The sequence below is a fragment of the Lepeophtheirus salmonis genome, chromosome 8, assembly GCF_016086655.4.
Source record: "Lepeophtheirus salmonis chromosome 8, UVic_Lsal_1.4, whole genome shotgun sequence".
NCBI lineage: Eukaryota > Metazoa > Arthropoda > Copepoda > Siphonostomatoida > Caligidae > Lepeophtheirus > Lepeophtheirus salmonis.
The window spans coordinates 8,580,975-8,593,818 of NC_052138.2; the positions used below are offsets into that span (position 1 = coordinate 8,580,975).

A 12,844-nucleotide genomic window follows, 5' to 3' on the forward strand; every position below is an offset into this window, starting at 1 on the left:
ACCGTTAGAGAATTTCTGTTAATCTTGAGAATAGCTCCTTTATGATTTTTCGGGGCAGTGCTGTTGATCTTGGAGGGATGAAGAATGTGGGTGTCTTTAAGGATCTTGGAGTGCTGACATCTTCTAATATAAAATTCAGCACTCACATTTACAATATTTTTAGAAAAGCAAACAGAGCGATTGGGTTTAATAAAAGGAGTTTCAAAACCAGAAATATGGAGCTGATGAAGAAGATTTATGAAGCATATGTTTTGCCTATTTTAAACTAAGCTTCTCAGTTGTCGAATCCAATGTATAGAAAGGAAATCATAGCTCTTGAAAATGTACAGAAACGATTTATGGTATGCGGCGATATATCCTATGAGGTTGGTTTACATCTAGTCGGGCTGTTGTCGCTTGAAAAGAGGAAGAAACTTCAGGATGTGGTTATGATGTTTAAAGTTATTAATGGGCTGACTCATTGTAATATCAAGCCTAAAGTATGTAGTAAGGTGAACAACACTAGGTAGTCTTCCGATTTTTACTTAGTTCAGCCATTGGCAAATACTAATTACCTCCACCATAGCTTTGTTAATCGAACTATACGGATATGAAACAGCCTTTCCGAATAGGTGAGAAGAACGTCTTCACTTTACGGTTTTAAGATACTTTTGAAAAATAATCCAAATCTACTTTAATTCCACACCACATTATATCATTTTATTTTACCATATTATTTCATTACATTTTATCATAATGTTTTATTATATTTTATCATGAGTCGACAATATTGGGCTTTTTTTTAGCCACTAGTCGAAATCAACCAAATAAATATATAATATTAACAGATTTTTAATTTTTTCTATTCTGCTTCTCCCTATATTTTACTTCATAAAAATTGAAAAGTTACGTTAAATATACACAAAAAGAGGTCAGGGGAAAATGAACAAAAATTAATTTATACCCATCATTTAATTAACCGATCTTTACTCCCAGTTTTGTTTTATTTAAATTCATGCAATAAATATGGAATGGAAAATTTAACTATGATTTTCAGTCCTACTGCTGTGGAAAAACCTTCAATTTGGTGATTGAATTGCTATAAATGGATCATATTCATCTTTATTTATTTACCATGTAGGTATAACATTAAGTATACAATGTTAATATTGTACGATGTGCATGAAAGCTAGAAATTGTTTATTTTTCTTTTTGACTTTGTATTGGAATTCAAGCAGATGATGTAAATCATGTATTATGATTTGACTCTGATACGTGTCTTTTACTTATTACTTAGAGTAGGAATGTAATTTAAAAAAAAACACATATATTATTAATTATTATAAAATGATGAAGTTGTATTTAATATTAACTTTTATGATGAAATATTATAGCAAATTGACGTCATTTTTTCATAAACGGAACATCCATAAATTGATGTTTTATTAAATGGGTGTCAAATTTGCGAATCGGAGCCAAGAATAACTATTAGTATTACTAGTAATACTAATTACTACTATAGCCTGGCTATATGTAAGGAGCCACGTATACCAGTCGATTCCCTCCATGTTTATGTATCATTCATACTCACTTAGTTATGAGGGCAAGTACGAAGAAATGAAAAAAGAGAATGTGATATTTACAGGCCCGAAAGAGCAATAATCTCTATAATGCACCTCCTCGAAATGTTTATTACATTGAAGTTGAGGATCTGCTCCGGCCACTGGTTTGCGTACAACGATGTTGGGGATGTTTTATGAGGGCGCGTAGCGCGTATGTGTATATCTATAAAGTAGAGTAGTTTGAATAGTTGTTTTTCATCCATCCCGGCTTTGTACGCTTGAGCCGCCTATTCCTATATAGTTTCCTGCCAGCTTCTCACCAACCACCTGTAGCAAATAATACAAATAAATACATTGACAGCAATTCTTGTAAATTTTAAGTTAAAAATCATTGCTAATCGTTTCCAAGTCTTTGTAGGTTTAACCATGATATTTTAATCCTAAGCATATCCATAATAATTTCTTTACTCCAAACATATCCTTCAAAAGGTAAGAGATTGCCTTTGTTGATCTATCATTAATCAAGCACTCGTACTTTTTTATTTGTTTTAGTGAAATAATTATCTGGAATGAAGTACGTAAACATTTTTCTACTTGTTTTGGTTCACTGTATTCAAGTCATTCTTACTGAGGACTATTATGAAATCTTGGGTGTAGAAAAGGATGCAGACAATAAGGCCATACGAAAGGCGTTCAAAAAACTTGCACTTAAACATCATCCAGATAAAAATCCAAATGATGATGAAGCACATGCTCTATTTGTCAAATTTAACAAGGCTTATGAAACTCTCAAGGATACTGACAAGAGGAAACGCTATGATCTTTTCGGTGAGGAAGAAGATGACCAAAAAGGTGGTGGAGGACGTGGATCGTGGAAGTCATATGAGTATTATGATGATTTTGGTCTTTATGATAATGATGAACTCGTTATTACCTTGGATTTCAATGATTTTCGAAGGAGTGTATCAGATACATATGATTACTGGTTCATCAACTTTTACAATCCTCAATGTGTTCATTGTCGGGTAAAGTTATGGGTCTTATCTATATGCTCTAAATTTGGTCATCCCTCATATGTATCATATCTCTCCCCTTTTTATACTAACCAGGGACACTCCTTCGTTGTGTTTTTTTTTTTTTTTTGTTATCTTTTTACAGTAATAAGGGTTGAATGATTTTTTATAAGAGGGCCGGACGACATATTTTGCTGGGTTACTATATTTATCTATCAAATACCTACCATTGAAAAAATATTCAATATAATCTTTTGTCCCTTGAAATATATGTATTTATATTTTCAAATTTGAAATGTTCCAAAGTAAATATTTGCATATGGAGTCCGATAATTTAAATATTTCAAATAAACATAAATATTTTTGCTCTGAATAATATGTATTATAATATTTAACTACAGGAAATTGCTCCAGCTTGGAGACGTTTATCCAAAAAATTAGACGGAGTTATCCGTATCGGTGCTGTCAATTGCCAAGATTCCCCCATGCTATGTAACAGTGAAGGCATTCGTGGATTTCCAACCCTCAAGTTCTACGATGCCCATGGCGAAAATCAAAAATATTACGATAATGCCCTTCAAGAAGATGATATCATGGATTTTGTTTTAGAATCATTGCCATATAACGTATTTCGACTCCAGTCTTCTGATTTTGAAAAGAAAGTTCATCGCAGGCCAAAGGAGCAACCCTGGGTCATCATTCTCTGTAAATCATCAAGTGACTGTCCTTTAGAAAGACCGGATCGCATTCTTTTGAATCATATTTTAGAGGACATTTCTAACATTGCGATCGTAGACTGCTCCAGCAAGAAAATGGAAATGTGTCGTGAGAAGCTTGATGATGAAGAAGTTATTGTTCGAACTGGAATATATAGATTTCGGAATGCAGAAGATGTTCTTAATAATAATGGTATCAGAATAGAGTCAACTGATTATAAAGAAATTGCTCATGCAGCCATGAAGCAATTACCTAAGCCCAAGAGCCTCGATACTCAAAAGTTTAGAATGATTCTGAATGACTTGGAAGAGAGGTAAATATTTTTAATATTGTACTGTATTTTCCTTGGTTTGATTATATCCGGAGTGTACATAAGTTCGAAAAGCTATGAAAATACATCTGCAGTAATTTTTTATTTCTACATTTATGTAGTGAAGTTAGAGAAATATGTGATTCTTACCATACTATTAAATCTATGTAAATCGTGATTATTCTTAAGTAATAAACGATTTTCTTTATTTAATTAGGTCCTCATCTCCTTGGCTCATCCATTTTATTTATGATGAAGACGACGAGATGACTTTAGATGAAGATCGAAAGATTAATTCTCTCATTAGGAAAGCAAACATGGCCCTTGTTGATTGTAAAGCGGAATTTAGTGTTTGTTCAGATTATCAAATCCGAAAATCTGTCTATGCACTTTTCAAACCTGGAAAGGATACTCCTTATGAAATTAATTATGGTCGAGAAAAGGCCCCTGATGTCCTGAATTTTGCTAGATCTGCTACCAATGCCAGAACCATGACGAGTATTACGGGTCAAAGGCTCGAAAACCTACTGAAAAAACCCAATAGCATGATTTTTGTTGATTTCTTTTCTCCTCACTGTTCACCGTGTCTTAATTTCCTCCCTGAATTTAGGAAGGCATCAGTTTTAATTGGTGGATCCATAAAGTTTGTTTCTGTTGATTGTACAAAGAACCCTACAATTTGCAACAAATTTAACATAAGGGCCTACCCAACCGGAATGTACTTTAATGGCTCAATAACTGATAAGCATTTGTTCCATGGTAGTCATAGAGATCAGGAAATAGCAGATTTTGTAATGGATATAGTGCGTCCCAAGGTTGTCACTCTGGATGAGCGAGTCTTCAAAAAATTAATATACGGCCAGTCTCCCATCAAAACCATTGTCATTGACTTTTATGCTAACTGTTAAGTATCTTACATATTTTGAATGTCATATTCTAACTAAAATCCTTTTAATTATCCATAGGGTGTGGACCTTGTATGCAAATGGCACCTGAATGGAATAAATTAGGACGCTTATTTTCTGAAAATCCAACTGTAATGATTGCAAAAGTTGACTGTGAAGAACATCGTGACTTTTGTGATCGCCAAGCTGTTCGTAGTTATCCAAGCATGCGAATTTATACAGATCCCAATAAGTACTTCATATTTACTGGTTTACATAGGGAGGCATTTGCGTTCAGGGACTGGGTCTATAAACACATGATTACTGTCGCAAAGGAACTGGATGACAGCTCTCTTCAGAACTTGATTAACAAGTCATACAAACAACCCGTAGTCGTGGATTTCTACGCTCCTTGTAAGATGCAAGCTTGATATTCTAATAGATTAAATAAAATGCCTTTATTTATTTGTTATTCTTTAGGGTGTGGACCTTGTCAAAGACTTGCTCCAAAATTTGAAGAAGCAGCGTTGAGTCTTCAAGCTAAAGGGGTCATCTTTGGAAAAGTAAATTGTGATTACTTCCGTCATCTCTGTGGACGACATCATATTCAAGCATATCCAACTCTTCTTCTCTATCGTAACGGCCATCCAGAGGATTTGGAAACAAGTTTTAATACGGAAAGTATTATAAATGCAATTTTGAAAATAGTTGAAGACGATACTGACTCTGGATATTACTCATCTCGAGATGAACTGTGATGCAAATATTATATGTATATATTTTTTTTTTTACAATTGTGAAGTGGCATTATTAAAGTTGCTGGATTTTTAAGGAGTTTGTTATGTACAAATATGACTAATTCAAGTCGTGATAGACATAATGTTTGAATTTCTTTTATGTATGATAATTATGATTATAGTATTTTATTACTCTGGAAACTACTAATTCTTGATTATAGGTTCATTAAATGTATTAGTACTTGCTCTTTAGTCATTTCTAAGGTAGTGGCAACGAGTTCTTATACTATAATAAAGTATAAGAACTCTTTGGTAGTGGATAATATAGGTGTGTCGGTTAGCGTCTGCATTCTGGTTGGCTGACCTGAGTGACGTCACATATGTTGTATTCACTCAAAAATTAACACAATAATGTTAATATAACAACGTGAATTGATAATTTATCAAGGTGGTGTATGATGTAAATGTCTGGTCAAGGGATCTCGACTCTTAAGGCGAGATCCAATTAACAAGTGTTTCACTCGGTGGATCTAATCTCCTTTAATGAATAGATCGTTCATAGTGTAGGTACTTCATCATATCAAGGTGACTTCTGATCTTGTTAATATAATTGTCTCTTTAGATAAATTCCTTCAGATCTTTCACGGAATCATCGTATACTTCTACATATAAGAACTAAGGAGTTTCTTAAAACGACAGAATAATCGACTGAGATACCCGGTGAGGAGCAAAAAGAGTTTTCATCCTCCACCCACAGCTCCTTCTTTGAAATTATTGAAAGTCAACTCTGCTTCGTCTCTTACTCTAAGCAAACTATTCCATTAATCAGAGTCTTTCAGTTTCCTGGTTATTTATAACACAGAAATCAATAATCCCTATCACATTTACATCAATTCCATTTATAAGTTGAACTTCGTGATATACAATACGTTCTATACAGATAATTATATAAGTTGGACACTTCAAGCTCACATGTGATTGCTTTATTACCACTGAGTCACTTGGCATTGGAAGATAAGTGGAACATGATTCTAGACTGGTAAAGATAATGTGCTTCTCTTTTCTCGATATTTTGGTCGGCAAAGCATATTCTACTCTGCTCCTATTCACATAAATAGTTATTCGGAGCTGTTAAATGATTATGTGTTTTGCAAAATATATAACAAACCTCTTAACTTCTGTAGAATTATGTTGAAATATCTGAATATCATTGAAATTCCGAAACTTATTGAATCGGGAATCCTTCTCTAAACAGCCAAATTGTTTTTCACCATATTGGAATATTACTCTTGTAAAGATCTAGGATCTCACCACGAATAAATAAATTATTAAATGTTTTCTATACTAGATAATTATAAGTTTTAGTATTGATTGAAAAAATAATAAAATGTCAATTATATTCTTCAAAATTTACATTCCACATTTATGAGTTCTCTGTTATTTTATTTTTTTATCTTATTGATTAATTTGGTTTTATTTTGGACATGCAAATACTATTTTCTAATTGTGATTGTTGTCAGGGGAGTAAAAATTAAAAATCCTTCCTATTATTAGTTGTAGAACTATTGAAAACTAATTATTATTTTTAAAAAACTATTTCAAGCAATATAAAAGTGGAAAATCTTTAGAAAATTTGATTTCCCGAGTATTATTCAAATTTTTACTATAATTAAATATATATCTCTTTCTGGAGAGATGAGTAAAAATCAGAAGGCAACAGAAGCTTATTCAATGCATCATCTTCAGTTCTGTGACCAAGATAAACTCTATACCAACATAAATAACAAATTAAGATCTAGTTGTAAGTTTATTTTTTTCATATGTTAAGAAAAAATAATACCCACTTATTTTTAATATATAATTGATTTCTTTGATATAATGACTGGTTTTTTATTTTAAAACTGTAACTAATATTAAGATGATGATGTATATTCTCTTTCCAAAGAAAATTGAAAAATATTCATTAATGATTAGATGCAGTGGTTCAAACTTACAAGGCAACTAATAGTAATAGTTGCCCACCGTATTATATTCATAATTTTTTTTTTCATACCTAAAAGGGTATAGTATGAAAAATAAAATGTAATTCCCCCTATATATTGCCAGGCCCAGTTTGCATGGAGAAAATCTTACATTTCGAGTTAGATTCCTAGTAATCCTAGAGCAAAATACAAGTACGGGCCAGCGTTTTCCACACATATGTGACGTCATTAAAGTGGGATGCTTACTTCTGTCAAATTATAAAAGTGTGGGCAACACACCTTTATAATACAGTACCTTGACTCTTGAGTCATTCAAAGGTCTGATAAATAAGAAGCACATGTTTACTCTATTTAATGAAATGACTATCTAAAAAGTTTAAATATATAATATTCAGACAAAATCAAAGAATACTTTTTCGAGGGAGAAGTTTTGTCCGTTTTTATTGAAACAGATAGTGATAATACATAAGTGTTTTTTTCATTTCCCGAGAATTGTCTTTCAACAGGATTCCGGGAAATAAGCTTCCTAATTCCGGGATGAAATAGTAAATAATAATTAATATCTAATGTTGAATTTAAGAAATTCATTTTATATTTGAAGAAAAAAGATAAATATAAGATCTACGTTCGTACCAGATGTTCAAAATCAGTTCATGTTTCTTTTGTAAGAAGGTGAAATTATAATTAGGTGCTTAATCAAATTTATCATTTAATGAATGACATTAAGGAAACCTATAATTAAATTATTCATTTATTGAGAATCTCTTGTAGGTGTGAAACTATGAGAAACACTAATAAATTGTTATCGCGCTGAGTAACAAAGTTAACAAAAAAAAATCAAAAATCTTCAAGTTCAATATTTAGTTCGACGCTTTGACTACGAATCTTTAATTTTTTTTTCCGTCGCATCAAATCTGATTCTTGTTTTCGATTTGAATTTGTTTTATAAACTATAGTTAACTTTCGAGACAGAAAAAAAATCAGTAATCTAAACAAAAATAGACCTACTTCCAAAATTTTGTACTAGTTTTTAAATTTGTGCTTATATTTCACGTGTAATCATCCAATTCTGGGAAAATTCGATTATCTATAATATCGATTTGTTTTGTCTTCAATTGAGTCTCTTAGAAGATTAAAAGTTATCATGATTGGCAAAAATTATAACATAAGCCTGAGAACCCCAGAAGTTGAGGAAGAAATAGTGAAAATGATCAAATAGCTTCAAGATATGTTTTCAAATTGTTACAAAATCTTTGAATCATAAATTCTCGTTATATACAATTCATCAGCCTAATGAATCACATGAAGAAATATTAGATGGAATTGAATGTTAGGAAATTTTGGAACATTCTGAAAATTTAGAAACTTTTGGTATTCACGAAAACGTCAATAGAAATGAAATATTCCAGCAAGAATATTTCGAAGCTTTCGGAATTCAAAGTGATTGCTCAGACCAGAGTCTTGCCTACATTGCCGGATTTTTAGCAAAAAAAATGAAATCTTTATATTCACATCTTGGACAGAAAACAAGTGAAACCGAACCTTACGTACAAACATCTAGTTCATGGATTACGCTGTTTTCTTGGAGAGGCCTTACCATTCCTTCGGAGGAATTATTGAAGTTCTGCCAACAATTATAATATAAATTTTAAGAATTTCACAGTATTCATGAGGACGGCAGTGACAAAAGAGCAAACGTTTTTGAAAGGCTGTCTAATCCTCTTGTTGAACTTTATCCTGGATAGCCTAAGGAATTGATTGTCTCTCTTGTGAAAACTAGGACAAGAATAAGAGTAAAGTACCTAAATCGCGAACTTAAACTCAAAAATGTAAGTGTAAATTTGAGAAGATAGAAACAAATTGGCCAATTTACGAATGAGTAATTACATATATATTTAGTTTATGAATATTACAACAAAAATGATTTTATTGAGTGATTTTAATGACCTCCATGTTTCTTTGAGAGTGTCTCCCATTTTTTAAAATATTTAGTAAACTTAATTAAGAAATAAATTTGTTATAGCAATTGATTTCAATGAATCATCTATCGTTTGGACTTACATAGTATTAGATTTCACATTTATGCAATTCCAAAAGCGCTTAAGAATATACATAATATACATGTGCTGTTTGTTTGAAGCTTCTGAATGATCATCTTTTGAGTCATAATGGATAAGTGCATTCAGAGTGGACTCGTGAAAAAAACCTTAGAGAAAGATCAACATTACACTTTTCAATTGGTTGAGGAGCAATTACTTTATGATTAAGTTTGTGAGCTAATTTCAATGCTTGCACTAGCTTCATGTAGTAGATTTGGCTCACATGCCAAATTCGTCTTCAAGAATAACATCCTCATTTTCAAAAGATGCACAAGATAATTTTCGTCTTCTATTAAAGTTGTTATAAACTTTTTTGGAAGATATGTTCTGAATCGAATAACATAAATATTTTTTTTTCGGAAGAGGAAATAGGAATCAGTATATATCTAGGAAAAATTCCATTTCCCAGTTCATCCACATATAATTTTCTGTTTGAGGCATGCGTATCTGTAATGGTTGCAACGGATTCTAGGCCAACTTTGGTAACTACTTCAAGAACTATTATATAATATTCTTTTATAATGGAAGATTTAATATTTATGATTGGTGCCATAGCTACCATGTCACTGTATTTCCCATTTATACTCTTCACCCTAAAACAAAGTATGGTTTTTGAATAGTTCCTATCAAATCCAAAAAAAAAATGCAACCTCTAAATTCAACTCTCTGTGAGGAATAGACTTCGTTAATTATTATAGAAAAATCCTTGTCTTTTTCATCAAATAATTTAACTCTAGATTGTACATAATCAATTGTTGAGACTGGGACTCCTCCTTGAATTGAGAACACACTTGTTATTCTTCTTATACGCGATTCAGATGACAAGTAAATAATTCCAGATTCTCTAATTTGATTATATAAAGCTGATACGATTTTTCGAATTAAATTCTTGATGATCTACTGTTTTTTCCAATATCTCAATGGCATACTTTATGCTTGAAGCTAGTTCATTCTCTTTATTTTTTAAATATTCTAAAATGTTATTGATATCAGCATAACAGCTCAGACTCTCTGATGAACATTTATGATTCACTTCCACCATAGATATAGAAAGTCCTGTTTAAAAAAATTGAGAAAAAGAGGTCATTATTTACGTTTAACCCAAACAAAATGTAATGAACAAGATCCTGCTATGATAGGGCGAAAAACATGACAAAGTCTTCATTATATATTACATTAATATCTTTGGGTAAAAATGATTTATCAAGGGTCTTTTTTATATCCGTGAAATTTGTTATCTCATTTTCTTCTAATAAACGCTCAATTTGAGAATTAAGACAAAGTCTATTTCGCTCAAATCTGAAAAAATAACAATGTAATTTAAACTACATTGAAATATTAATATGCCTTTTTTAAAGTATAAGATTAACCTTTTAGTAGAAGTAGATAAAGTTATTTTCCTTTAAGGAAAAGTCAGTTTTTTTAAAAATTTTTTGGAATATCAAGAAATACTGTAGAAATAACATCAGATTTTAATTTATATCGTTTAAGTGGACTACATATTTTTTGCAGAGTTGAATTTGTATCCGTTCTATCATGAATAAAAGCTGATATAGGAAAATGCTTTCTACAGATTCTTGAATATTGATTTGCCCCCTAGTTTTTTTCTTCTGATGGAATCGACCCATACTTTCTAATAACTTATGGAAACTTATGAGGAGAATGTTTTTATTTAACAAAATCTTCCTCACTATGATTTAGATGAGTTCATTTTCTTATGATAACCAGTCCTAGAACCTAGACAACAGCAAATTATTCTGTCTAAAATAATAAATGTAAAATATCAATTTATTAGATGAAACTGTTAATAAATTCATTAAATAATTCATGTGAAAATGTAATACATATATGTTATATATAATTAAGGTCCCTAGAATGGCACACTGTACATATATTACTATTGTAAAGATTTATAATTAACAAATTAAAGTAGATATATATAAAAATTGTTGAAAAAAAAAAAATGCTTTAATAACTTTAACCACGAAGTCTCTAAGTACACAAAAAAATGGAACAATCATTTGGAATGAATTTATAAAAAATGAATTATTCATTTCTTCTTTGCACTCTAGTAAACAAAAAAAAAAAAGAAAAAAAAGAGCACGTTCCATATTCATTTCAGTATACATCTATACAAGGACTCCTGTAACAGGAGTCCTTGATTTATATATAGTCAACTTGGGTAGTTACAACCCCCCTCCCCCACCTCAACTTTTTAATCATATCTTATATATATTTAAATGGTCGAACGAATCAGTTTGAACTTTTAGCAAGTAGACGTATAAAATAACTAAGTATGTTTTATGATATTTTTTTTGGATATCCGAGGTCATAAAGAGCCTGTTTTTGACCGAAATAAAACTTCATTTTCCTTTTTGTGGTGTTTATAAACCAATAATTCTTAATAGGATATAATATAAGGAATAAGGAACTCATACGTTATAGAAAGGAATCTTTTTATTGAACAAAATTATAGAAAAGGAATAGGAATTACATGCTGTTATAAGGAATCATGGAATAAGATACATACCCCCATTAACGATCCAACGAGGTCGGAGTTGATTGATGTGACGTACTTTAATATGCCTGTTAATAATTACTGATTCTGAGTTTATGGGGGACCTGAAGAAGAAGATCAAGGAGGAGCCCACAAAATCCAAGAATTGCCTCTCTAACGAGTTTGACGTGGACGATGGGACAATCAGTAAAGGAGACTGAAGAGGTGCAAGAAAGTTCGTGTAAAAAATCCTCTGACGAGAAGATTTTCACCGTGGACCAGATCTACAACCGTCGGAATGACCATTAGCTTAGAGGATCATCAGAAGAAGTCAAGGGGTTTTCTGTACAAAACATCCGTCCTAAACAATGGTCCTGGGGGTCGTGGCGTCCCACAGCAAGAAGGTGCTTCCTTTTTTCTTAAGGCTGGGAAGAAAATCGGCCAGGAGGCCTACCTCAAGGTGCTGAGGTTCGCCATACTGCCATGGCTCAAGGCCACCTATCCATAATCTTCACCGGATTTATACCCGTTGGACTTTGCTGTGTGGGGACTATGGAGAGGGAGACTAAGCGAACATCTTACCCGAACGAACGTGGACTCCCTGAAGCCCACCATTGTGAAGGTGTGGAACAACTTGTCCAAGAAGTTCATCATCAACTCCTGCAAGGATTTCCTCCGCCGTGTAGAGGCTGTAATTGCTGCTGAGGGCGGCCATATTGAGTGAACATTTTCACAAAGGTCGTGTCTCAAAGTTTTTTATCTAAAAAATAAAATAGTTGGACTTTGGGATTTAAGAGGAAGGTGCATCGAGCCTCAAAACTTACATCTTATAATCTTTGTAGGAGGCTTATGGGTTATAGGAGGTTTCCTTGGCTGTTGAGTACCCTTAGAACCCTTATACTCGGAGAGCAGGACATAAATTTATTTTCTCATTTCTCGAGTAATTTGTATACGAGTCTTCTTTCCCTACATGGAGAACTTCCAGGGTCGAGCGCCAATGCTATACCTCTGGACCGGCACAATGAAGGAGGAGTAAAGTCTTATTTTGTGGACAAAAGTCACCA

General features: G+C 32.2%; 1 protein-coding gene across 1 annotated transcript; it reads left to right on the forward strand.

The window, feature by feature from the left end:
• The first annotated feature begins 1,656 nt into the window (after positions 1-1,656).
• On the forward strand, positions 1,657-5,447 carry LOC121123514 (dnaJ homolog subfamily C member 10). The gene is made up of 6 exons (XM_040718640.2): positions 1,657-2,030; positions 2,094-2,566; positions 2,956-3,584; positions 3,799-4,484; positions 4,547-4,879; positions 4,946-5,447. Exons 2-6 carry the CDS (start codon positions 2,111-2,113, stop codon positions 5,221-5,223), a joined length of 2,382 nt encoding a protein of 793 aa, XP_040574574.1. The 5' UTR covers positions 1,657-2,030; positions 2,094-2,110; the 3' UTR covers positions 5,224-5,447.
• Positions 5,448-12,844: the final 7,397 nt, after the last annotated feature.

Coding starts and splice junctions, on each gene's coding strand:
- LOC121123514 (XM_040718640.2), top strand. CDS start 2,111: ATGAAGTACGTAAACATTTTTCTACTTGTTTTGGTTCACTGTATTCAA. Junction 3,585..3,798: donor CTGAATGACTTGGAAGAGAG/GTAAATATTTTT, acceptor TTATTTAATTAG/GTCCTCATCTCCTTGGCTCA. Junction 4,880..4,945: donor CGTGGATTTCTACGCTCCTT/GTAAGATGCAAG, acceptor GTTATTCTTTAG/GGTGTGGACCTTGTCAAAGA.